The 26,056-nt window shown below is 39.1% G+C and overlaps 1 protein-coding gene across 3 annotated transcripts in view; it reads right to left on the bottom strand.

Annotated features, from left to right (window-relative positions):
* rgs3a (regulator of G protein signaling 3a) overlaps window positions 1-26,056 on the bottom strand; it is a 115,514-nt gene that overhangs the window by 64,300 nt on the left and 25,158 nt on the right. For 2 of the 3 annotated variants that reach the window (XM_086300858.1, XM_086300856.1), the window contains exons 8-11: window positions 25,804-25,915; window positions 20,321-20,364; window positions 19,306-19,332; window positions 4,651-4,785 (exon numbers count right to left, since the gene is read on the bottom strand). In XM_086300858.1, the coding sequence (XP_086156984.1) occupies window positions 4,651-4,785; window positions 19,306-19,332; window positions 20,321-20,364; window positions 25,804-25,915 (318 nt within the window). The remainder of the gene's footprint in view (window positions 1-4,650; window positions 4,786-19,305; window positions 19,333-20,320; window positions 20,365-25,803; window positions 25,916-26,056) is intronic. The other variant, XM_086300857.1, reaches the window with a different exon arrangement.

Below are 26,056 nucleotides of genomic sequence, written 5' to 3'. Positions count from 1 at the left end.
TAAAGCAAAGCAAAGTGCATTGCTTTCAATGAGCTTGCCATTCGCTGAGTCCCTTAAAATGACTTGATGTCACATTGTAACATGATGTAATGTGGAATAGATATGAAGGGATTTCAGACTGTAAACAAATTAGGAGAGCAAAGCTCTTGTGTGTCAGCAGGCTATCAAAACACATTAGTATCTAAGGGGCCCAGACCTCCAAGAATACCTTATAGGAGTTCTTTGAAACTACTTTTGAAATAAAAAGTGCACCAGAGTTGATGTTTAAGTCATGAGAAGCACTTGTTTGATTTGTCAGAATCAGAAAAGGCTTATTTCTGAATGAATTTAGAATTTAAATGAACTGAAACGAAAACCTAAAGCGAATCTAATGCAAAAAGATTATTCCTTTGAGCATTTAAATTATGAACCGACCATGTTTGGCCTCTAACTGGCACATTCTGGTATGTCAGGTTATTAAATTTCACCAGCCTTTGTGCAGGTTTCTGCCTGGGATCATCCTCTGTTGTTCCACCTTTTGACAACATCTGCTGTATGATATCATGTCATCCCGCTCTATGATTATTTTAACCTCCTCTCTAACCTCAATCTAACTCGTGGCCCACTTTCCTTGACATTTTCTTGATCTGCAATTTCGCGACAGATTCGACAGCAGAGGGCTGACAGAGTGAGCATGCATCATATTTGCAAGTTAATGATAAATGTTTGCTGTGAGCCGTCTGTTCAATATGCTGACAGCAAATGGAGCTCTGCACAAAACAGACATGAAAGTCATCATCGTGCCCCACTCTCATTAGGACTCGGAGATTAGAGACTCCTCAATAGAAAAGAGGCTTGTGTCCAAATTTTTCCAAAGGGAAGCATTGAAAAGTGTTAAGGGACTGAAGGAACTAGGGCAGCTGCTGACATCAACACTGTGACGAAATAATCCCATTTTACGGTTAAACATGAATGAAAAACCTAACGCGAGTAGATAGTGGCTTCTGAAGAACGCGTGTTCTCCCTCTGGAGAGGATTCTGCTCTCGCTGCACATTTGAACACAACTCTTGAGGAAGGTGCGTGCTTCAGCTAAGTGCAGATTTACTCGGCTTTGTGCATGAGAGGAGAAATACACTTTCTGACACAAAGAAAACGGTTGAATCAATGGATCATTTTCTAAAGCGCCTTTACTGCTCTTCCTGCTCACTGGCAGCAACACACACTGCGGATCAAATACATAGTCTATTCGCTTTTGAAAATAGGTTCTGGTGTTGATTCAACAGTAACAATAAAGCAGAAATGAAGTTACTGAAGTGTCACCAAAAGAAATACTATCTTACTCCCACATCCTGAAACATGAGAGGGTGTGTACTTGTGGTAATCAAGGAAAGCTTGTTGAAGCTGTGTGAAGTTTTCCTTTGAGCATATTTTTACACTGTGAAAAGAAAAGTAAAACGAAAATGTAAAACAAAAGAGGACAAGAATAGAACTTGTTTCTCCTGGTTGGAGGTTGTGTCTTTGTGCTGTCCACCACCCCACTTCCCTTCTAACATGGACTTTTATAGGTTTTTGGTTTCCTTTACATCCAAAATGACACTAAAAGGGTATCCCAGTGTGTCGGAAATTGAATCTAAAATATAATTTTCTGATGATTTGAAAGTGAAAGTGTGTTAAAATGTTCAATTATTCGGAGAAATTTGTAATTTTCTGAATAATTTTCTGCACGTTAGGTCTGATTGACATTTGAAACTACCTTTTGATACGCGTTCTCTCCTTTGTGGTAACGTGAAGCAACCCAAGAACACTTCCCAAGATACACAGTAAAGTGACCTGGATATATATCTTTTAAAAGCTTCCATGCAACACTGCTGATACTACTTTTCCTTATATATGCCATATTTGACAAAGCTAATTTGCATATTATTAAATACATTTGGAGGTGACTGAATACAAACTATTTGCCTCTAAGGGACTCTAGAGAAATGCAATCAAAAGTGAACTAATTTGGCTAGATGTACAATGTTATGATTAAGCATGTATTCCCTTGCCTTCGGGACTGCGTTTCCATTTAATAAGGGATTACAATAAAATGTTCTAATAAGTGTGCACGGAACAGGAATAACAGGAGTGATCGCACTGGGCAGCGCATGTACAAAACTGCACTATCAGGTTTTTCCAGGATTTGTGATGAATTTTAAAAACTTTGTTTTGGCAAGAACTGCCTCGAGCATTTTAGCATGTTTTGTAAATATGTTTTTCTTCAAAGAAATCTTCCTCTGCCTCCTGGTCTGAAAACACTGCAGGTTTAAAATGAGTGACCAGAGTGTTAGAGGTCACTAAAAGTTCTTCTGTCTGTACTTCAGTTGCACCGCCACCGTGTCCGAGCTGCCTTACGCCACCTTATGTTTCTCAGATGTTTACTGTGATATGTGCAACATTTTCAGATCCATCTTTCCTGGAAAATGAGTTCACGCAGCTCATGTTTCAGCTGTGTACTGACTTAGTTTGGATGAAAGGCCAAATCTGAGGAAAACAATGAGTACAACTGAGCCTCTTTCGGGCATGGGGGAACTTAAAGACTTCACAATTGAAAAAGTGATAAACCTGGCAGGTTTCTGGGTCACATCTGCGCTAAGACACTGTTTTGTCAATAGAGTTTGCATAAACAGCATCGACTTACGTGACTTAGCATGCTCGCAAAGTTGTTTTGCCATTGAGCACATTGAACACTGTCGTGTGTGTAAATGTGTTCATTTACTCAGCAGGGAGCGCCTAATTGGCACTGACCCTGGGAGGACACAAGCAAGGAATCCAACTTTCCACGTAGTGTTGATGTGGAAAGATTCAATAGATCAGAACATTGTCCTGCAAGAAAAACACTGTAGCAGTGCAAATATTATTAGAAAGATATCTTAAGTTAAAAACAGCTTTTATATGTGCTGAAGTTGATAACACTCATGGGGAAATAGTAAAAAACAAAACAAAAAAACAGAGGATAGTCTGACTGAAACTTCTGAAAAAGGGGAAACACATATGTACATATGTACACGTGCAATGAATACACATGCATGCAGACAGAAGAGAATGAAAGATGAAAGATTGCCGGCTTGTCAGTCTTTCTTGCTCTCTTTCATGCACTGATGAAATGAACCCTTAATGTGCAACAGGTGTGCCATCCACACACAAGGCTATTTATCCCTTTTAATCACCTTTCAGCTAAACTCAAATGAACTGGGTAGCACTCCTTTTAAACTGATGAAGTGAATGAGCTGTCTCTTTTGTTTATCAAAAATGAAGGAGGAAAGGAGAAAAAAAAGTGTTGGAAATTAAAGAGGAAGGAAATGTGAGTGGTGCTCACAGAAACGCTACATCAAATAATCAGTCCGAGAAAATCTAAACAAACGAATGCACATTACAGACAGATGTGCATTCATCTTTCTTAATAATAAAAAGTGCTTCGTATGATGTCATATTTATGTCAGACTAGACCTCTTTTTTCACACAAAAAAACCCCAAATAGCAATTAAGAAAACTGTTTGAGTAGATTTCCCTGGGTAGAAGCCTGAAATGACCAAACTGGGCCATGGTAATCTCAGTCACAGCATCCCCAGCAGCCACCCTGTTAATCAGGGCAGCAGAAGCCCCATGAGCTCTTAAAGATCAGTTCCAGTGCATCCTTAAGCGTGACGCATTGTGCTACATTAAGACAAGGATAGTTGACTAAGGTGCATTTAATTCATTTTTGAAATAGACCAGTGAAGACAAACAAGCACCTCTAATCAATTTTTGAACATTTTAATAACAAGAATGGTTAACTGAAACGTGAAAGAGAGGCCTTGACAAGCAGAATCAGTAGCTCACCGCAGCTGGGTGGATTTTAGCATCGTACAGTTTTCCTTCTTTTATTCCAGCCTACAAGTTTCCTGTTTTACTATCTGCCTAAAGTAACTAAGTAGTATGTAGCAACTGTTTCTTACAAAATTTCGTGGAAAAAACTGAAACAAATCTAAAAGGTTAATGCAGGTAGAAACAAAAGCTCAAATAATTTATGCACAAGCCTTTGCAGTGTATTATTATTATTAGTCCTTTATTTATCCAGGTAAAAAATCTCATTCCCAAGGTCATTATCTTTGATTATGCCATGGCATTGATTTTGAATAAAGTATGTCAGTGAGAAAACAAAGCACAGCCTCACACAGAAGGCAGAGTTTCTTCTCAAACTCTTTACCTCAATGAAAAAAGCACCTGATGCTAACAGCATTCAGTTAAACCTGCTGGTTACGGTTTATAATAATCATACTGGTTTATAAAAGAAACTACAGGAACAAACACTGGCTTTTGCTAGGAGGATGTGGCCTAAATTTCCTTGAGGACAGTCAAGGAACTTTTAAACTTTGAAATTTACGTCAGACAAAGGCAGCATTGAACTTCCCCAGAGAAATGTAAGAGTTTCTGTGAGTGGAAAATCAGAATTATGGCAATAAGAACTACAGACGAGGCTTTTACATGCGTGACGTTACTGTGCACAAAGTGTGTGCAATTCACGGGGCATCTGTGATGGGGGTTTGCACAAATATATGCATTCCCATGTGTTCATGTGTTTACTGATTCATCTCTGGCCTCAAATGAAATTGGAAATGCTCCTAGATATGTGTGTCCATGTGTCATACCTGTTCAAAATGCGGAACGGGAGGCTCCCTCCTGTGTAGTTGGAGCTGCTTGTCAATGTTGTCCTTCAGGCACTGACACACACGGCGCTTCTGGTCTGCTGAATAGGCTTCCAGGCTGAGCAGGCAGTCACACTTCTGGAGAGAGAGAGAGAGAGAGTGAGGGGAGAGAGGAGGAAAAGGGGTGGAGGAAAAGACAGCGGGCAGTTACGCATCTACTGTCAACTAAATGAAAAAGCAGTGTCTCCTGATGCTTGGATAGTGAAAGACTGTCACAGCACAAGAAAATAAACATAATATAATATATAAAACACAAAAGTATAATAAAAATGAAAAAAAAAGTGGCAAAAACAAGTTTTTCCCCATCTTACTGGCCCTTTTCAAGAAAACTAGAGAATACTAGAATGCTAGAGTTAACCGTGTGCCTGTTTGAGTGCCTCTTTCTGTGAGACCTTTAAGAGAGATAATGAATGACTATAGAATGACTATAGTATCTATATAGCATTTGACCTTGACTTAACATTCAGGTATTATGTGAGCCTTGTTTTTAGAACAGAGTTTAAGGTGGCACGCACCCACGCTGGGAAGCAAAATGCTTGCTTTAGTGAAATTGAATAAAGGCCAGCATCCACATTAGGCAGAATTTGATATGCTGACAAAATGATTATGTAGCCAGTGTCAAGCTGGTGCTCTTGAAAAAGTACCAATCAATGCATCCCCAGGAAATACATGAGAAAGAATCTGACGAGTGCTTAATTGGCTAAGAGTTGGCAAACAGCAGTCCAGTAACTTTTCACTCAAGAGGACATAAACACTCCTCGTACATCCAGAATCTGCAATCGAAGACCTGTGACCATTCTCAGTAATGAACACATTAAACACTTAATGGATTAATGGGCCCATTTGTTTGTTGGCCGTGATTCAAGGAATGCATTTTTGATCAAAGATGGACTGTATCAAAAATAAATAAAGGAAAGGAAGAAGAGTTTACATGATAAAATATTTATGGTGAGGTCAGCGTCTGCCTTTCATAATGTTTGGTTCTGGTTAGTCACTTCCTGCTTTATTTTGAAATCTCTGTTCCTGCCTTTTTTCCCTTCTGTGTCTGCTTTATCGGTCTTGAGTGAGCTAATCGTCCTTCTCAGTTTATATACCTCGTGCCTAGAACCCTCCAGCTGTCTGAATGTCTTTGTTTAAAGTAGCTTTTATGCCTTCAATTCATACTCTTGTGTTTTCCTAGTATGTCTTCATTTTCCTGTTTATTTATTCCTTGTGTGTTCTTGACTTGTGATGGACGTCTTGCCTATTTTTCGACCTTGTCCTTTTACCTTCCTCTGTTTGCCTTCACTGCCTGCCTATGATTAAAGAGTGGATTTGGATTTTACCCTGCCTCTGTGCGTGCCTCCTGCATTTGTTTTTCCTCCTGTGTAATTATCACATTGCCACATAGTGCTGTTTGAAGTGGAGGTCTTAAAATACCAACTTTTACTACTGTATAGGAATTTCTTTTACTTATGTATTAATCACATTATGTTATTGTATAATGCCTTGGTGCCACTGGATTTTAACATGTCTCACACTCATACTGTAAGACAAATGGTGGGGGTCTAGTAAGGAAGTTGGGGGAAGCAGACAGCTCCACAGGAAGAGTCTTTTGTCTCTTCAAGGACTCTGGGAGGTAGCAAGGGAGTGTGAACCTTAAGGTGTGAAACAGCTGTGTACTGCCTTTTGTTCCTGGAGAAGGTATTTACTGGGAGCCATGCTAGGCTCAGAGAGACTCTGCTGACCGTCTGCCCCACGGTCATGCAGGCTCTCCACCAACTTGGTTGTCTGTTCTTTGTGTTTTGATTAAAGAATGTTAGCTACTGCTCACCACTCGTCTGCAGGCTTTATTTAAATGGAAAACTTCCACAACACTATACACGCTTTTGTTTTAAAATAATTTTTCTGGATCCAGCAAAATAAGGAATTCCTTTATGATCAAGTCCCCTCATATTATTGAGATTTCTCTGTTTCCTTTTAACCCCTTAAATGTAGGAAGTATGATACAAATTAAAACTCATATATGCCAATTTATATGTCTTTTTTTGTGGTCAGAAGATTCAATAAACATTAAATTTTTTCTAATTTTCTGGCAAGTTGCAACAGAACTTGGACTTGGTTTCTGGCCATTTGCAAGTTGAAATGGTCATGGTTCTCTTTGTGTTGGTCCTGTGATGGACCTGTCCAGGGTGGGGCAGGCTCGAGCCCCAATGTGACCCTGAACTGGATCAAAGGTTAAGAACAGGTGGATGGATGTCTGGAATCGTCTAAAATGCATTTTCTATGCAAAAACAGTCTGGTTTTCTACCATCTACCAAATCCCTGTTTGTGCACATGTGCTCAACCTTTGCTGATAAATCATTGAGTCACATTTTTAGAGAAGTAACAAAGTCAAATTCTTTTTTTTCTGATGAATATTAAAGGAACCTTTTGTTCTCAGACACACTGGTTTTCTATTTCTCCTCCTTTTTATTCTTTGATAAATTCCATTTATCTCGGCTGCTCCGTTTCCAGCAATGTCAGGGAAAAACATTTGTGTCCTGACATTTCTGAACACGACTCGGGCTATAAATAGGATTTTTTCCATTTTGTACAAGTCTTCAGAGATTGACTGAAGTCCTCGGGGTTTTTCTTGATGCTCACTGCCCTGGTCAGTGGTGAATGAAGATGCTAGCTTATTTGCTTCTCTACTGGTTGCATGGTTGTTGGGTTTATTGTGCATCCTCTACTGTGTTTCTGCCATTTGAACTGTTTGAATGTTACTCAGAGTCCTGCTGAAGATGAGGATAGTGCTGCTGAAAGGTCCAGTGGTGAAAAGTGCTTGATGTGGTTAAAGTTTTCTCATTTTTGGCATTACTAATGGCAGTTAAATGGTACTTATGGTGTCGCTGTCAAGGGAGGCCACTGTTAGTCTCTACTCCTGCTTATAACCCCTTCAGTCTTAAGGGTGGTCGGGTAAATATCTTTTGCGTGCAATTTTTTAAAGTGGTCTTAAGAAAAAGTTCTCCAGACTTTATGACGGTATTTCAAAGTTTTTCTTTGGACATTGTCTGCTTTTTCACTCATTTTCATTCCAGTCCTTTTAACTCACCACTTAACCACGATTTCTTTTCTTGTTTGTTTTTTTGCTAAACCATGTAACATTAGCCTGAATATTTTAAGCACAGATAACAATGCCTACTGCTGTGTTTTTAAATTGTCTCGTTCCAGCGGTGGGCCTGTGCTAGACAGACCCAACACCTACCTCAAGGGATAAACCACTGTTATGTCTACACATAAACCAAATTATAAGTTGTATCTTTAGGCACCTGGTTGTGTGTTTGAGACAAAAATCCCACACACACTGCCAATGCAGTAAAATCATATGTGGACAGAAAAACAGACATCAGTCATGGATTGGCCTCCCCAGAGCCTGAACCTAAACATTACAGTTATGTTCTCTAGAAAGAAAACACAAGTAAAAACAACCAATGTCTAAAGAAGAGCTTTGAGAAATTGAGCATCTAATATTAAGTTTTCATTTAAAAAACATAAAGTAAAATAAAAAAAACATAAGTCGCAGTAAGAGAAAAAAATAGGTAGGTGAGATAGCAAAAGAATTTATGATATTGGGCCTGACGTTTTTCAGTTGCACCACAGCATGATGAAATAGGGGCTTATTCAGAGCAGACAGAAATCAATGTTAATGTTCTTTGATATCCATCATTTGGACTGAATCTGAGTCTATGAGGCTGCAACAAGAGCCACAAGGCTGGGAACACAAGCACACATGGACACACACACAGAGGGACAGACATACAATGAGTTAAATGTAAACAACTAGCCTCTGGGCAAACTAATACAGCTCCCAGTGAAAAAAAAACTGACATTTCTATTTAAGGTCTAAGGCTGAGCTCTCGTGCAAAGCATTGCATGATCTTCCTCATGCCAGGAAAGGTCAGAAAATGCTGTTCAACAACCTCTCTGAAGAGAAGCATGTACGGCATTCAAGCTGGAAATAATCCCGCATTCTCTGCTTCCTGAAAAGCAAACATTTAGGATATGGCTTATTTACGACAGATGCTGTCCCAGAGGCAGACATGCAACTGCATCCGCACACATCAACCACAGCTTTACACTCTGTATGTAGCACCAGTCTGAATTCATTTTATAAATATAATCTTACTGTAGGGACATATTTAGAAGACATAATGGTTCAAAAAAAAGAACAAAAAGGCTTCCAGCTGGGACAGTGAGTCATTGCGATGCACACATCTCAGAGCTGCAGGAAGGCTTACATCCGTAATCTGTCAAAGAGAGGAAGTGTGTATGTTTACACAGTTTTAGTTGTGTACATATTACACTGCAAGCCACTTATTGACACCATGCACATTTTGTTTTGGCCATAACATGAAGTCACTCTTACTGCGAGGAATAGAGCATGTAGGGAAGTGCATTTTCTTTCCCATCTTAAAAATGCACCATGCTCTGTTGGGCGACTACTAATGATGATTTGTTTGTCTCCAGCTAACAATTTCTGCAATCCATTTCCATTTTTCCTGCTTATATTTGGTGTGCCATTATTACAGATATATGAGCTGTACTGTTAAACTGTGTATTATTACATCTATCTGGGTCTACTTTCCCTGACAGTGACTTGTGCATCATTGCATTACGTCAGCTGAAACGATCCGTCACGCCAGTAAACTGTTGACAGTTCACAGATTGCATGTTTTGGGCGGGAATCGTCAGGACCCTGCAGGGGGTTTCTGTACTGTTGCCACCACAATCTATTCGGCAGGGCAATCTTTTAAACACATTCAAGTGCCATTTCACTTTTCCAGTGCATACACTAGGCCTACATGTCTTTTGGGGATGCAAAGAACTAATTTAAGGCACAGCTAAACAAATTAGCTTCAAAATCGGGACCGTTTTCAACTTCAAGACCTTAAAGTCACGCTGACTATATGGAAGCAGCTTTTTATGGTCATTTTGTTTTTTAAACAGGATTCATCAGTGGCCCAGGCTGCAATGTTAGAAAGAACAAGCCACTCAATGCTAAGCCAACTGAACCCCTTATTGTAATAATTAGCATTAATTGAGTTACCGTCTATGATGATCATAGAATTATTTGCTAAAATAAGTAAATTCCCTTTACTTGGGTCTCTGCATTAGTTCACCCTGTTTATAAATCCACCCTTCCAAGAGATAAACATAAGAGCTAATGAAACAAAATTCAATGAATGGTCACTGGCCTGCCATGGAGTGGCTAAAAATACAGGCAGCATTTCCCCTTAATCAGATTGATTAAAGTGCTCCCTGGTTGAAGCCCTCCCCCTGAGCCATCTGGCAGATGAGTTTTCAGTGCACTGGACCGCTGTCAACACAGCTCACCTAAACTGCTTTGGCACAGGTTAGCATGGTTTCAATGACAGCTAATGCCCATGTTTTTTTTTCCTTCTTTCTGTTTTTCACATCACCTGCTAACGATGATTCTGCTGCCTTGTGTTAACGATCACAGACTAAATACGAGAGCTCGAAGGTACAGTTTGACATTTTGGCAACAATATTATTTTGTTGTCATTCTATAACTTGGATGAGACGAGCGACAGTAATATAGTGATTCTGAAAAATAAAAATGCTAGAGGCAGTAGTCAGTAAAGGTAGCAGGCAGGTTTTCCTTGTGCTTTCCAGTTGTTTTTTATCACCTAAGGAGAGCATGGCTTCCTTTTGAGCAGAGTTATGAAAGCTGAACCTTTATTGTCCTGAACAGTCATGTGAAAGATAAAGTTTTCAAAGGACTGAAACCCTGTACTTTCCATAGTAAGTAAGAGGGTAAGAAGCAACAAAGTGCATGATAATTAAATCTGCCTGATTGAGTAAGGGTCACACGAACCAAGGTGTGAATGCTTTGTAAGATACTGCTCCGCCATGCCAACCTATTTGTTATTAAGGTCACACGGAGGTGTGAGCGAGGCTTGAAATGCCTGGGAATGGGTCTCAAGATGACGTTACAGGTGGCACATAGTTGTTCACAGTGGAAATAGATGGCCTCCTTTTACACCATCTGTCTCAAACCATTTGTGTCCTCGATCTAAAAATCTGAAGATTAGTATCCTCAAAAGAGTGTCATTTTTCCTTTAAATATACTTATAGAAGAAAGGGAACTTTCTCCAGAGGACTGTTATCACTGAGCGTCAAATATTGCTGCAGCTTGTAAAAATCACTGGTAAAAATTAACATGGATCCTCCTTTATTGTTAACGACGTAATGTTTGCGGCGCTGGTCTGCGTATTGGCATGCCAAAGCCCAAGATCCATAACTGTAAGCCAACTATCGTTTGATTTGCTGCCCAAACAAAAGATCTGAACAGCAGTTGGATGGGGTTGCCGTGTTTAGAGCCAGAGAGGCGTGTATGAACTGATCATATAAAGGATGTCCCCTCAAGTACACAATAAAAAGTCTGAAACCTATTAAAACCTACTGCTTTCTCAGTAGTCTGAGGCCTGAGCATCTGCTCATCAGACTTTCTCATATAGACACTCACTGCAATATCATCATCCATCAACTAACATTCACTGGTAAGTAAGCATTTTCTAAATCCCAAAATATGACACAAAAATGGGAAATTCCGAGGTTATTTAGGCCATATGGAAACACGGTGTGACTTAAGATGTGTGCTCATGGAGATTTATAACATTCTCCACGCACTTACCTCCATTAAAATCATTAAAATCAGTACATATTTCTTCAGTAAGGCAAAGCTCTCTACAAGGCAGATAAACACATAATGCCACCAGCGGCACTTGCTGTAGCAGAATAATGATAATAAAAGCATAAATGCTGTTATGTATTTTCAGTTCATCTGTAACAGCCATAATAGAGGAATTGTTCCGGATATATCAAGTGTGACATCAAGCCAGTTTTTTTTTTCCAGAGTAAATCTTTGTACATCATCACACGAGCAGCGTCATACCGTATTAGTCATGTCCAACGCACTTGTGCTGAACATGTGACTCACTGTGTCACAAATGAGTGAGTTACAGTGAGTTACGTCACTGTCCTTAAATCCTTTCTGGCTGGCTTTATGTCTTTCCTGGCATTACTCTCAATTACTCTGGGCTAAGGGATCTCGCTTGTGGACCACTGAGGCTTTGCAATCTTAGTATTTAATGCATTTATAGATACAGCATAGGTGACATGTGAACACGAGCTAATGATACTTAAGCAGCTAGCTGACTCTTGGTTCAGAATGCCCTCACTAATGTCACTGGATGTGGAAGGAGCATGGCTCTTGGGATAGTAACTTGATTATTTTGCTACCAGGTGGAAATATCTCAACATCTACCGCACTGATTGACACATAATTTTGTACAGATGTTGGTTCATCAGAGAACGAATCCAAGAATGAAATGACTTTGGTGATCTTGTGACTCTTTATAATCACTACCCTGACCTATGAATTTAATATCATCAAGTTAGCATCATATTTATACCAAAGCACATATACATGCGAGAGTCACTAATTTAACCAGTTTTCACTTATCACATTATAAATGTGCAAGAGAATGGTGCAGAAAAAATGATCTGTGTAGTGTCAGAAAGGGTTTTGGGTTTGTTTGTTTTTTTTGCCTCTTCATTGAGTTTCCTAAATGGGAAATGGGGAAATTAATGACTGCATTCTTCTTCTTTCTCTACAGCAATGCACTATTTTTAGTATGAAGCAGCAGATAGTATCTCATGCAATGAAAAGGTCAGGAAAAATAGTCAAGTCTCGGTTTCACGTATCACTGTCTCATGATGGCACTATTCTGAAAAAATATTTATAGTCTTCCCAGTTAAATCCATTGAGCCAATGTGTGTTTTTCAAGCTGAAAACCAGGTTCGTTGCATCTCTCATCTCTCTCTTTCACGGGCTAGCAGGTAATGGTGTGATTAACTGTCAATAAATTGCACAAAGAAATTCACAAATCAAGTTCCACATGAAATATGCAGGATGTCATTTCCTCATGACTCCGTGTTTTTCCCACACTCTTTAATCTATTTCTCATTTGTTTGTCTGCTTTTGAGCTCAGGGCTCTTCTGTGGGTTGCATCGGCAGAGCTGCTACGAATAGAGCATGTAAATTGGAGTTCTTGGCCCGAGGCCCTTCCTAAAGCCACCAGGGAAGATGGTAAGCACATGACAGGACCCACAGATGTCAAGTACTGTTTCAAAAGTTTTTTCTCTCAGTTTGTGCCTTTTTTTAGCAGAAGTTTTGCATTCTTTCCATCACTATCCAGTGAGGGAGTTCATTGATAATTTAACTTATTTGCTCTTTTCATATGACTGTGTGCTGTGCTTTTATTGCATAAGCATAATTGTCCATAGACAAAGATGCCTTTTTTAATAAACTTTTCCAGTCGATAGCAAAGTGTCTGCAAGTTGTTGTGAAAGCCTGTTGTAGTTAATTACTCTAAGTATGTCATACAGGGGAAACATATATTATTGATTTGGAAATTACTTCATGATTCTTCACCCTTAAAGGTTTATGAATAATTTAGATGCTGAAGACGATTTGCTCTACACCTGATGAAATAGGGAGATAAACCACAGTTTAGTGCAGCTCAAGAGAGTACTTTGTCTTTGTCATAGATCTCAGTGCAATCATTTTATTAAGATGGACGTCTTTAAGTGATTAAATTTAGATGTATGCACAGCCCAATCTGCGCTGGCATATCAAATCAGACAAAAAGCCAAGCACACTTTAAGTTGTGACTCAGCTTGAGGGAAGAGGGTACATCTCAGTTCAATTAGACCCCTGAGAGACTGGACCCAACCTTGCCCTGTAATGGATAGCCATCATAAAGTAGGCATTTTGCTGACAAGAGCCCCTGGTTGCGTATCAGTCGTGCCCTGCCTTCAGACTGCAAGTGACAGCCAGTGTATCATGCAGCCAATGATGCAACTTAAAGCAAAGGGAAATTCGAATGTGTGTGGAACCTCAGACAAAGGCATACTGCAAAAACACAGAAGCACCTCTGAGACATCTTCTTAATCTTGGACTCAAACAGTGAGTCTTCAACTTTTATTTACTCTATGAAAAAACCACACACTGCATCGCCCTGTGCGTAATAAAATGAGAACACTTTACATTTATTCTACAGGCAGTTTGCATAAATTTCATCTGAGTTCAAAACACTGTCCTATGTTAGCCTGACGACAGCGCTCCCTTGCTGTTCTCCAGCCTCGAAATCACACTGTGATTTCACCTAGTTTGGCAGAGTCTCCGCTTAGCTGATCTCTTCTTCGTTATTCTGTGGCATCTCCACAGAGCTACTTACTCTGTGGAGATGCCACAGAATAACTACCGATGTACAAAAGGCAATTATTTCTAAACCAACAACTGGAAGATACTTATTAACAGGATTTCTCTACTGTATGTTAAAGGTAAGCACTATTTTCAGCCAGGGCTTTGAGAAGATGGAAGTTATAATTTTATTGTTTTTTGGTGCTCCACTGCGCTGCAGTCAGACACTAATGGCAATTTCTTGGAAACGGTGGTAAATGAGAGACCATGCACTTCACTTAATGGAATTCTCATCTTTCATTTGTTGAATAATCCACACACTTTAGCAACTATTAGAAGAGCTATACTCAGACAGGAAGTTTTGGTACGCCATAAAGCACCAGATTATTACATTCCATTAAATACTCACAGGTAACCTCTAAATTTACACACATGCAGGTAACTTTTGTCCAAATGAATGTTTATATTCATGTTCAGACTATGATAAATTAACTTCCATGAGGAAAAAACAACCAGAAAATCTTTTTTTTTAACAGATAGAATAATTTTCCTCTGTTATCTATCACTCTAGAAAATGCCACTTTGAGTTCGGCTCTTGCTGTCCTGACACAGAAGTCAGTTAGCAGCAGAAGTCTCTGTTTTTAAGAGTGCTCTCGACACTTACATCTCCACTGTCAGATAGCAGGTGCTGCTGAAGAGAGCTCGCCTCCCTGACGAACCTTTTCTTAGGCCCAACTCGGTCAGCCAGGTTGCCCATGATCAGTCTACGATTTTAGCCCAGCGGTAAATAATCTCATTCAACTGTCTCTCCTTTCTCTGTCTGTCTTTTTTTCTTTTCATTTACCTACTCAACTCTTCCTTACTTTCTCTCCTCTCCTGCGTCACTGACACACTTACAGACGCACACTCACACTTGAATTTCCAGTTGCACCCTCCTGTCCCTCTACACACACACACACACACACTTTTTTTCACGTATAAATCTGGGTTAGATCAGTCCTGTTTTGAGCGAGATCTAAAATAGGATGACCTCCAGTTACGGAGGAGAAGGGCAGGAGTAGACAAAAGGAAGGAAGAGGACTGTAACAGTGTCACAGGCAGACAGATTAAGAGAGAGGATTTTATAACTGTTTACAATTTCATGAGAAACGGGAGCTTTTCTCACATCTGCAGAACGAAAGTCTCTGCTGTTTCTCTTAAGGAGGTCCAGAAGAGAATCATAGTAAAAATAAACCTTATTAAATCTTACTTAAAAATGAAAATTAAGCGTGACGTGTCAGAAAATGGTAAATAAAATCAGATCTGACGCTGTATTTGCATTGACATTAATATTTTTGATTAAACCCGATAAGGGCGCCAGTTAAGAAATGCTAAAGGAGTCTTCATTTTTTGTGGATGCGTACAAATGCAGGTTTCTTTTCTTCTTTTAGTCCGATAACTGAATTACTAATATTTGTGCACAATGTATATCAAGCCAAAGGTAATGACGGTACATCAATGAACAGGGTCGCTTTAACATGTTAGTGCAATTCAATTAGGCATTCTGCTACATTCTCTATTGTGCTAACTGTTGCTACTCAACACATCGTTGCCCTCTGGTGGTCAGGAGGTACGATCCCCTATTACTACTCCTTTAATATCTTTTCCCTATCTGTGCTTTTATCTGTGTCTTTTACTCTTCACTTTACAAACCAATGCACCCTATTAAAGGGAACATAACCACTCAGTTGAGACTAATCAAGACTCTGATGTGTTAACACACAATGGAGGGCAGATAACTTTACTCCCACATACACACACGAGCCAACTGTTGTGTTGATAACACTACGGCCTCTCTGCATAAGACACTCAGTACAGATGCCTCTAATAAAGAAACAAAGAATCAGGGAAGATCATCTCGACACTGTGAATGCTGGGAAAGCAGTGGAATTCCACTCATTTCACTCTGATAAATTTCACATCTTAGAGTAAGTCGTGTATAAAAAGCCCTTTTTTTTTTAATACAATACAGCTGTTTTAAATGAGCACTTCTATTTTTTTCTAATCAACCTGTCCTTAATATCAAGCTAGGTTACTGCATTTAATCCAGCTAATATGTATCCAAATTGTAATTATATATTCACATACAATTAGCTACAACACCTGGGTTTCATCATTTATTTCTAACACGTCCAAATTTATAGGAAGGGTTTTGTTTAATGGCCAGAATTGCACAGAAACAGCGCTGGTGAAGTCTCCACCGATCCTGTCATAGTCTCGGACTGTCGACTTGTCTCCATTACTGTCATCCAAGGTCTCACTGCTGCATTTGTCATCCCTCATCACAACTTTTACAGACACAGAACAAGTCAGCATGCCTAAAAGGATCATCACAGAGGCTCTGTTCTTGGACTGATACATTTTCCCGGATAAATGCTCCCTTTAAACAAACAAACACACACATCCACACATGTGCAATAACACTAAGTGCAATAATCCTTTCTGGCATCGTTGTATTTTTACTCAGTTGTATATAGCATTCGTATTCTATTTTTATCTTATTGTATATTTTTATTCTATTTTATTCTACTGTATATAGTATATTATTTTATTCTATTCTGTACAGTTGTGTACTGTATTTATTCTTATTGTATTCTAATTTTTGCCTCATAACTTTTGCACTGTCCACTTCCTGCTGTGACAAAACAAATTTCCCACGTGTGGGACTAATAAAGGTTATCTTATCTTATCTTATCTTATCTTTAAGCAATATCAGGAAGCTTAGGGAACTGTATAAATTTCTTTTTTTTTTTTTTACAGAGATGACGAGTTCAAGGTGTTGGCTTGGCTTCAAATTCCCCACATGACCACCCCCACCTAACAAGTTGCAGGAATTAAGCTTTTCTGCCTACATCTCCATGCCTGATACCAGAGAATACCTTCAAAGATCGTATGGAGTCCATGAATGTATAAGCTACAGCTTTCTGGCAGCACAGTGAGGACCTACACTGTATTAGCCAGTTTGGATGGATGTGTCGGATAAACAGGAAGCTAAGCCAAGAAAATCTTGTCTGGAAACAACAACTCACTGGCTTCTTGTATGATACCTGCCATATATGCTGCATTAGATTTGGGAGGATTGTTGCAGCTGTCTTAGCTGACAAGCTGTATATATGTAACAAGAGCCCTGCAGATATACAGATATATCAGCAGCACAACACTGACAAATGACAATAAGAGTTATTTACAGCTGATATATAATCACTAAAACATGTTTTTTAATGTTTTGTACTGCACCCAAAACCTGCCATTAACTTATTCAAACTCTGTCTCTTTCTTTTCCATTCTGCTTTATGTAAGAGTTTCTATATGTGTGTTGTCTAATTGGACAGAGTGAATAACATGGGAGCCTTTTCCTTTTTCTTTTCCAACCAGTGGGGCAGATTTTAGGCCCTTCTCATTATGTCTGGAATGTCAGAAACAAAAATAGACCCTTTTAAAGATTCATAAGCTGCTAATGAGGTTACGCAGCACATTTCAAAGCAAAAACAGTGTGACGAGGTGTGTGTGTCTGTGTGTGTGCACAGCTCACAAAAAGAAGATGGGGGTTATGCAATACTTTTGCTCAGTGAAAAGATTAACCAGATGAGCAGACACTGTCAGCTAAAACAAACGGCAGACGTCTGACTGGATTGTGAAAAAGGAAACTGGTTCATGTTTTCAGTTTATATTCTAAACCACTTCTGACAACTTCAGTCTGTAGTGTAAGAAAGGGGTCTTAAAAATTATCATGTGCATTTATATAATGCCAAATGACAACAACGGTTGCCTCAAGGTGATTTATATTGTAAGGTAAAGATAATAATGCCTAATACCTCCTATGTGTTTCCTTGCTTAACTAAAAGTAGCTTCCAAAACAGTAACTTTGTTTTATCTTTATGGGACACTAGTTGTACATCTCATATATTCAAATAGCATAAAGCCACTAGTGCTCACCTCAGTCTCCCAGTACATTCACCTATGAAATAAGTTTGAACATCCTAGGTGACTCCCGTCTTGAGTCATCCCATTCACAAGATTTTCCAAAAACTTGACCTCTGACCTTGAGGTTGAGGTCACTGAGACTGGAACTTATGTGAAATTCTTAACAGGTGCATTTATTATATCAATTGCAAAATCATAGATCACGTCTCTTTCACGTTATCATGTTCACAAGATTTTCAGAAAACTTGACCTTGATCGTGAGATCAAGATTTCAGCTGGTCTGAGATTTTTTTGGTAGATGCACCAATGGCATGAATTTGAAAATCCTACATCGTGTCATTTTCAAGTTGTTTTATTCACAAAGTTGGGTGTCCATCCCAACTGCTCCCCCTTTTTACACCTGAAAGGTAACACACAATAGTATTTTACACTAACAAAGACATCCCCAAAGCACTTGGGATGAGGAAACTGGACAAATGGAGGACAAAACAAGAAGCAGCAGGCTTAAAAAAACACCATCTACAATAGTAGAGGACAGGCCACCAATACTTGGTGGCCTGTCTACATTTTTGATGATGGCTTTCTTTTAATCTTCAGTAACCATACAGCATACAGGAATGTGTACAGACATGTCTGTGTTCCTGACTGCTGACCTGGTAATTGTCAGATATTTCTTACAGTATCCTGTATTTGACATCTAACAAACAACTCCACTAGGGTGTGGTTTCCTTTTGGAAGTAGTTTCTTATTAAATAAAACAGAAATGCACTTTTAAAGTGTTCTTTTTCTCTCATTATTGATTTCTAAACAATGCCGAAAATAAATGTTTAAGTTGAACGCTCATTTTAACTACTGCTGATCACCGCTTCTGTTGATAAATAGCAAACAGTGACACACCTTTTGGCTGTTGTTTGTTGAACATTAATCATTCAACTTTGCAATGCATGTTCCTGCTCGGGAAACAAAATACATTTTTTTTAAATGATAAAATGGTTTCAAAGCACAAACCTAACCTTTGCTGTTGTGCTATCGAGCGACACCTCCATAAATCTCTATGAGTAACGCTTCAGCATGCTAATGTTAATAGCTTAAGCATTTTGAGGCATACTTTTATGCTCTGCCAGATGACTTGCTGAAAAATCTGGATTAATCTGCAGTAAGGTTTCCAACGCTGAACATGTTTTTATATAAGTCTTCGAAACATTTGCATAGTAATGGAGCTGCATCATATTATTACGCTTAAGGGCTTCTTACAGTTGAATGCAAACAACAGCATAAGAGATGTGTGCACGTTGTGGAAGGGGAGGAGGTGAAACGGCGGATGATAGCAATTTGTAAAAGGTGATGAAAATATAATGTATGGCAACATTAAAAGCATAATGAACCTGCTTTTTCATTTCCTTTCCGTGCACCTTGCAGCGTTAAAAAAAATGCAATCAAGTTAGCAAGAAGTGCGAGCAGGAGGGGCAGCTCAAGAAGAGGAAAGCAAATGACTGGCTACTTATTGTTCTTATTGCCCCTTGGGGATAAAAACGTCTTCTGATTTTGATTCTGATGGTAAGGTCATGTATAATAAAACTGAAAATTTGACTAATTATTGCTGTTAATTAGCAGCACTGATTAAAAAGTTCTAATTTTAAGCTCAGTAAGAGAAAAAAACTGATTGTGATTCACTAAATGAAATCTCACACAGGTATTCATGAATGTGATTTACATTATAAATATATATGAGCTCATTTCAGACCTCTGGGATTTTGTTATGGCCATGTTTTGTTTGTTTTTTAAACACTGGAAAACATTTAGCCTTTAGAGAGCCATTTTCATTTCAATGATAATGGCACCTTTCCTTTTATCTCAAAATGCCAGCCTGAGAGGTCTCACAGCAGATGCATGAAGTTATTATTATTTTTCTTTATAAGCGCACCCACACGAAGCAACAAAACAAATCACGATGTAAACAGAGAGACGCATCACGTTTGACGCATTAACGTGTTCGATGACGATTATGTTTATTTCTTAATATCTCAATAAAAAGCTATTTTCTACTGCTAACTTATTCATGAGGGGTCACCACAGGGGTAGCTTCGCATATATGATTTGGCAGATTTTCATCTAAGTAAACAATTTCAGTGTTTCCAGTAAGGGAACATATGTGAAAAATCACGTGTGAAGGAGTGAGGCCTGTGATGGAGTCAGAACTAAGGAAAACACAGGGAGAAAAAACTCTTTCATTAAAGTTATCTGCTAATCCTTCTTGCCTGAAATGTGATTTCCAGCGGAGCCAATAGCCCCTTCTGGCTCACAGACCAAATGGGCCGCTCTAGTTAAACCCTCCTTGGCGCTCTGCGTCTTTGCTAATTTTTCTTTTTCAAACACGCACATAAACACACTTTCTCTTACCTCCGTCATGTGAATAAGGTAGAATCTCAGTTCTTCAGCGTAATCTGCAAGACAAATTAAGGAAGACGATGATGTTAACAAGACTTGTTTTTTTTGCCAAGCCAACTCTAGTGCGCTCTTTTTTGCTCGCTCGTGTCCTTCTTGTACACAAAGCAGCATTCCTGATTTCCGATTACGATACTGACAAAATGCTTTTTATTGATGGAAAGCTTTTACTGTACGTCAGCTTCATAGACATCCTCCCATATTTCACTGAGAAAGCCCTCTGTGAGACAGGCCTGTGTGTCTGGAGTCAAGATAAATGGTTGTAATCGAGTGAACGCACGCAGTCGAACTCAGACCCCCAGAATTTATACATCGTGGTTTAATGTTGTGTTTTGTTTCGCATAAGCAGACACACAGATCAACAAATCTATCCATCCACAGATCTATCTCTGTCTGTCTTACGAAGCCAAATAAGGTAATAAAGTCAAATTATTAAAAGATATTAATTGTTTATTAAGACATTAAAAATGAGTTTCACTTACTGGAATGTGTGTGTGATTTTATTTGATATGATTTTCATTTGATTGTTGTTGAGAATGACCAAATAACACTTTTATTCAAATGTCTCTGATGTTCACTGGCGCACTTTTTTTTATTAATTGAGCATGACCCATTGGAAATTAGTGGAAAATTGCTTGGATTAAAAAAAGAAAAAGAACCCAACCTTTCAGAGGAAATGTTCTAACTTCGACAGAAAGAAGATTAATACATAACAGTTTGTAACTGCACTGTCACAAACACTGATTTAAGTTTAACCCAACCAGCATATTTAATACTCCCCCGTGTCTGTTCATAAACTTACAAACAAGAGCAAGAAAGAGGAAAGAAATGTGTGATGCGCTGGTTGAAGACCAATCCCCTCTGGCTGCAGCAGTGTTAGAGTTGCCAGAATGTTCCATCATAATTGCTTTTTGGATGGTCAAATCACGCTTTGGGACTATGTGGGTTTGTGTCTGATGATTTCTGTTACTCTGTTTAACAAAACCAAATGAGACAGCTGTCAGCTGAGAAGAAGTGAGCAAGAAGCCAAAGTAGCAACCTCTCTTCACTTTCCGTTGAAAGAATTTACAATCAAAATGCTGTTTAAACGGGGATTTTCCTCCTCTTTATGATCATCTTTTCAGTTTTAACCCCCAATTAAGTTTAGTAGCTCAGATTACCTTTAAATACATTTAGAGGAGCACACCCTAACCAGAAAAACTGCAAAATACCGTAGGGCGATTGCTTGAGGAGGTAAAAGCCAATGTTTGTTTAGGCGACCCCTTGTGGCTTTAAAATCTCTAGTCATTTTTGGCTTTTTTTCAGGCAAACCACTATTCAAGCAGAAGATGTAACAAAGGACATACAGGAGAAGGTTTTAGCATGTGATCTGCATCTGTTATGCCCCAAGCCATAGTCTTTCCCCAAACCTAATCAAGTGGTTCTGAACTAAATCTCACCAGGACGTGACAACCAAAAATGATGAGTCAGCTACAGTCAAATATACACAGGAAGAAACCCCTGCTTATGTGCAGTCCGGTAATCTAAGAAATACAAAATGCCAGGTCCATAACCTACAACCTTCCTAAATGCTCTGTAGCAGAAAAACGTCTTATCATCTGTGTGAAAGCCGTATTTGCCAACCTGAGAAGACTGTATGGTGTTTTATGGTGTCATTGTGATGCAACAGTTTCTGTGAGGAAGTGTCATTTTTCAGTCCAACAACACTGAGAAACAGTATTCAAAACTTTATCTCTTCTCTGAAGCACAAATTGACACATGTTTTCTATACTTACAAGGCCATGTGTGAATCCAGATTCTGAATAGTGACAGTAGGAAACAAGAACGGAGGCCCAAAACTCTTCCTGCTGCTTTTTTGTGTGTGTTTTGTTCTGTTTTTGGCTCTAATTTTTCTCCACATTATAATGAACCACTACAGTGTATAACCAAAGCCCGTGTGATGTGCAGAAGCATCAGCAGAGGTCACTGTTGGATATATTTCTGATGTCAAAAAGCAGAGTGCTGTCATACTGCACAGGATTGTAAAAAGCTAATAATATGAGTAAGGTTTAAGTTTTAAATTAGAGAATAATACCGATGGAGACATCCTGTAACAATTTAAAGATTTCTTAAAAGATAGAATTTTTTTAAACTTGTACTTAATTTCCAAAAAGTTATCATTTGAAATGGAAGTGGATCAAGAAAACCATGATACAATGCTGTCTGAGGTATAATACTTGCAGTTCTTTACAGTCACTCAAGTTTTCTCGTTAATCGACTGAAGAAAAAGATGAGATTACCTGGTACCAAGAAAGTAAAAGATAAAGAATTTTGGTTCAAGAGTCAGAAGGTTTCACATCATGGTGAGCGTTAGTCTTGTTAGCTTGTTTAGTGTAATAACAATATTTAGACTGACACAGTGTAATTTTGGCTTTACATGTGTTTTTTACTCTCTCATTGTTTCCCACGCTCCTCTGCCTAGTATTGGGGTGGCAGGAACACAGGAAAGCCCCTTTACTGAACGTGTACTGTGTACTTACACGCACACACACACAAATGCATAAAACACACCCTCACTGAAACAAACACAATCCCCCGGCGCCTCTTTCCTGAGTGACGCTGCTGAAGCAAAATAACAATGACAGGGTTCAGGGTGGAGATTTGTGTGTGTGTGTGTGTCCTCTCATGAAGAACACACAGACACGCAAACTCAATTGAATCCCCACCCTGCTGATCACTGATTGTTTGGGTGCAGGATGGAGGTCAGAACTGGACCAGAGGAGGAGCAGTGTCTACAGAGAAGAACAGCTCAGAAGTGCTACTAGTTTCAGTCAAATCCTATGACAATGCATTTCCAATGTAATGCTGCAATTAATAAAACTAGTTAATATGTCCTATTTCCGTTCATCCCTGTCAAAAAATGTGTCACAAATATTTCTGACTTAACAGCTTGTTAAAATGAAAGAATGATTTCAAAGTTTTTACCAAAACTTGTCAATAAAGGAGTGTAAAAGATGGAAGGACCTATATTAGTTCTAACAGTCAGAAATCCACAAATGCTCTGGCTTCAAAAAGAGATCTGGTTGTCCAGAAAACAATCCTGCTTCCCTCATAAATTATGACCTCAGTTAGCGCTTTTCTGAAGATTTGAGATATTTTTATAACAACGCATTGATCGAATTGATTGCAAAAAATACACAACAAAGCTGGCAAATGAATGTCAATGATGCTAAACTTCAAAAAACTATGGTCCACAAATCAGTGGATGACTTCATGAGCAAGTCCATTATTCAGTCCATTGTTACAACATGAAAAATAATTGACACAAACTCCATCGTAAAATCTCCTCCATAGTAGGCCTGATATCAGCCAATGACGAAACTGCCTACAAACTGCCAACAAAAACCAAGGAAACAATAGAGGCCGTCAGGAAACACACTCTGCATACACAGTGAGGACGTAGATTGTTGGTATTCACATGTCAGCTGACCTCACCTGGACCACGTGTATCTCCCATCAGGTGGGGACAGCCAAACAGAGGTTTTACTTCTAGAGGAAGTTAAAGCATGTTCGCCCCCCCCCCCCCCCCCCCCCCCCCCCCCCCTAGCTGAACAGGAGAGAACAGAAAGGACCTACAACTGGTGGTGAAGGCAGCAGAGCACATCATCGGGATGACTCTCTACCCTCCCTCAGTGGCCAAAACCAAAAGACAGCCAGCTGTATCACATTGGACCACACCCACTCTAAACATCACCTATTCTTAACCCCGGCGTTCTGGGAAGAAAGTCAGATCAATCAAGTCCAAAACCAAAAGATTATAAAACATCTTTTTTCACTGGCAGTAAAAAGCACTGCCCCTCCTCCCCTCCTTACAGCTGTGGAGTAATAAATCTTTACCCAAAGAGCAGGAAGTGCAATTTTTAAAAACATGTCACTGTTATTCTGTATACACTACCTCACTGTGCTTACCTTTTGTCATGTTCACGCTATTGCATGTTTTTGTATTTTCATTGTTTTCATGAATAATGATGATAAAGACCTATTATATTTTAGATAACAAGTTTAAAAGGTTTTTAAATATTCGGTTTGATTTTACTCCATGTCCTATTATCTATGGTTATCTTTTTAATCTTCTTGTCTTAGGGGAATAAAACTCTAAAAATGAAAAAGTACAAGTAGTCCAAACTAAAAACTACAAAACTACAAAAACAAAGCAGTTAGGACTCAGAAATGATTAGATCCAATATACAGTTACTGTGAAAATACTGAAAGTGAGCTCTGATTTCTCTATAGAAAACAAAACTGTAAAAAATAATAAATAAATGAATAATTTAAAAAAGCTGGGTAGCCTTTTCAAGTTTATTCAACTAAAGGTCTTAAGATATGTATTGAAATCAACTCTTAGTGTGCTGTTTTACTAACATAAAACCATCTCTTTTGTCTTACTACAGCAGCCAAACAGATATGGCTTGTTGTGCCGGGAGAATTCAAACTTCAAATTCTGGAAGAAAGGAATCTGCTTCATTACTCTTTTATTAGTTTAGCTTAATTCTACTTAAGAAACAGCAACATTTCTTGTACTTTGTATACATGTACAATGCTGGTTCACACCTGCTTTAGTTACCGAGTGAAAACCAAGATTTTTGCACCCTGTTTTTACCTTCATGTTACTTTTCTTTTATTATAACTGTAATCATATTAGAAAGCGAGAACTCGTAATCCTCATTCTCTACATAATCATAGCAGTGCTTCTGTGGTTCTCTCAAGCCACCCTAAAACCTACATGGTGATTCCCCCACACTGATCTGGTACAGAACACACACTCTCCTTCTGACAGCCTTTCCCTTATTTTTTGTTATCACATTAACAGATCACAAAGCATAAAGCTTGCGTTTTGGTTTAAACCCACTTCCGGAGCAGTCAGCTTGTCAGTACAGTTTCTTGCCCATGCACATGTCTAAGCGCCCCCCCCCCCTCACCCGGCCCTGTCCCAGTAATGCCTCCTGACCCCATCCCTGTCCTCACCCGCTGCTCTAAACACAGATATTTACGCTGGGCCGTATTTATTTGATTTGTCTGTGCTCTGCGTGGCCATGCTGGCCAAACTATTCTCTCCATAACAGCAGAGGAGATGATTGTTTACACCAAGGTGAAATAAAAAGACAAAGCAACAGGAAATTGGACCGTCTTTCCCTAAATATCCTTTGGTTAAACTCAGCTGAAAGTATTACTGCAGTCATAGCTCCCCGTGTTTATTTCTGGTTGCACAGCCTCTGTGTGCTACACTTCCTTTCTTACTCTGTGGTGAATTGTAAAGGTTTAGCTTTATAACATACACACACAGATTGCACACAGATTTTGGCTGTTATGGGACTGTTGAGAAATCTGTTTCATCTATATAACCACCTCAACGTCTCAGACATCTATGAATCACGGTTCCCGTGTTTAGGCTTACATACCCTCCTGGAGTCGCAGCTGACGGAGGTACAGAGGACTCTGAAGTACATTACATCGGCCTGGCTCGCTTTCTCTCGTCACCAGCATTAGGTCGTTGTAGACAAACACAGTAACCTAAAAGACATGGAGGGGGGATATTAAAAAGAGAAGAATAGGACGTTGAAAAGAAGGGGATGGAGGGCAGAAGGTGGTGAAGGGGAACAGGATGTGAGAACTGGGGGTGGGGGCGCATTACATCTCAGATGATCTCACTTT

This window comes from Aulonocara sp. 'chitande type north' Nkhata Bay, linkage group LG7, assembly GCF_057382095.1.
Source record: "Aulonocara sp. 'chitande type north' Nkhata Bay isolate Kocher_YH1m ecotype deep benthic linkage group LG7, A_spYH_male_GT1.1, whole genome shotgun sequence".
In the NCBI taxonomy this organism is placed as follows: domain Eukaryota; kingdom Metazoa; phylum Chordata; class Actinopteri; order Cichliformes; family Cichlidae; genus Aulonocara; species Aulonocara sp. 'chitande type north' Nkhata Bay.
This window is presented reverse-complemented; position numbering and strand designations above follow the sequence as displayed.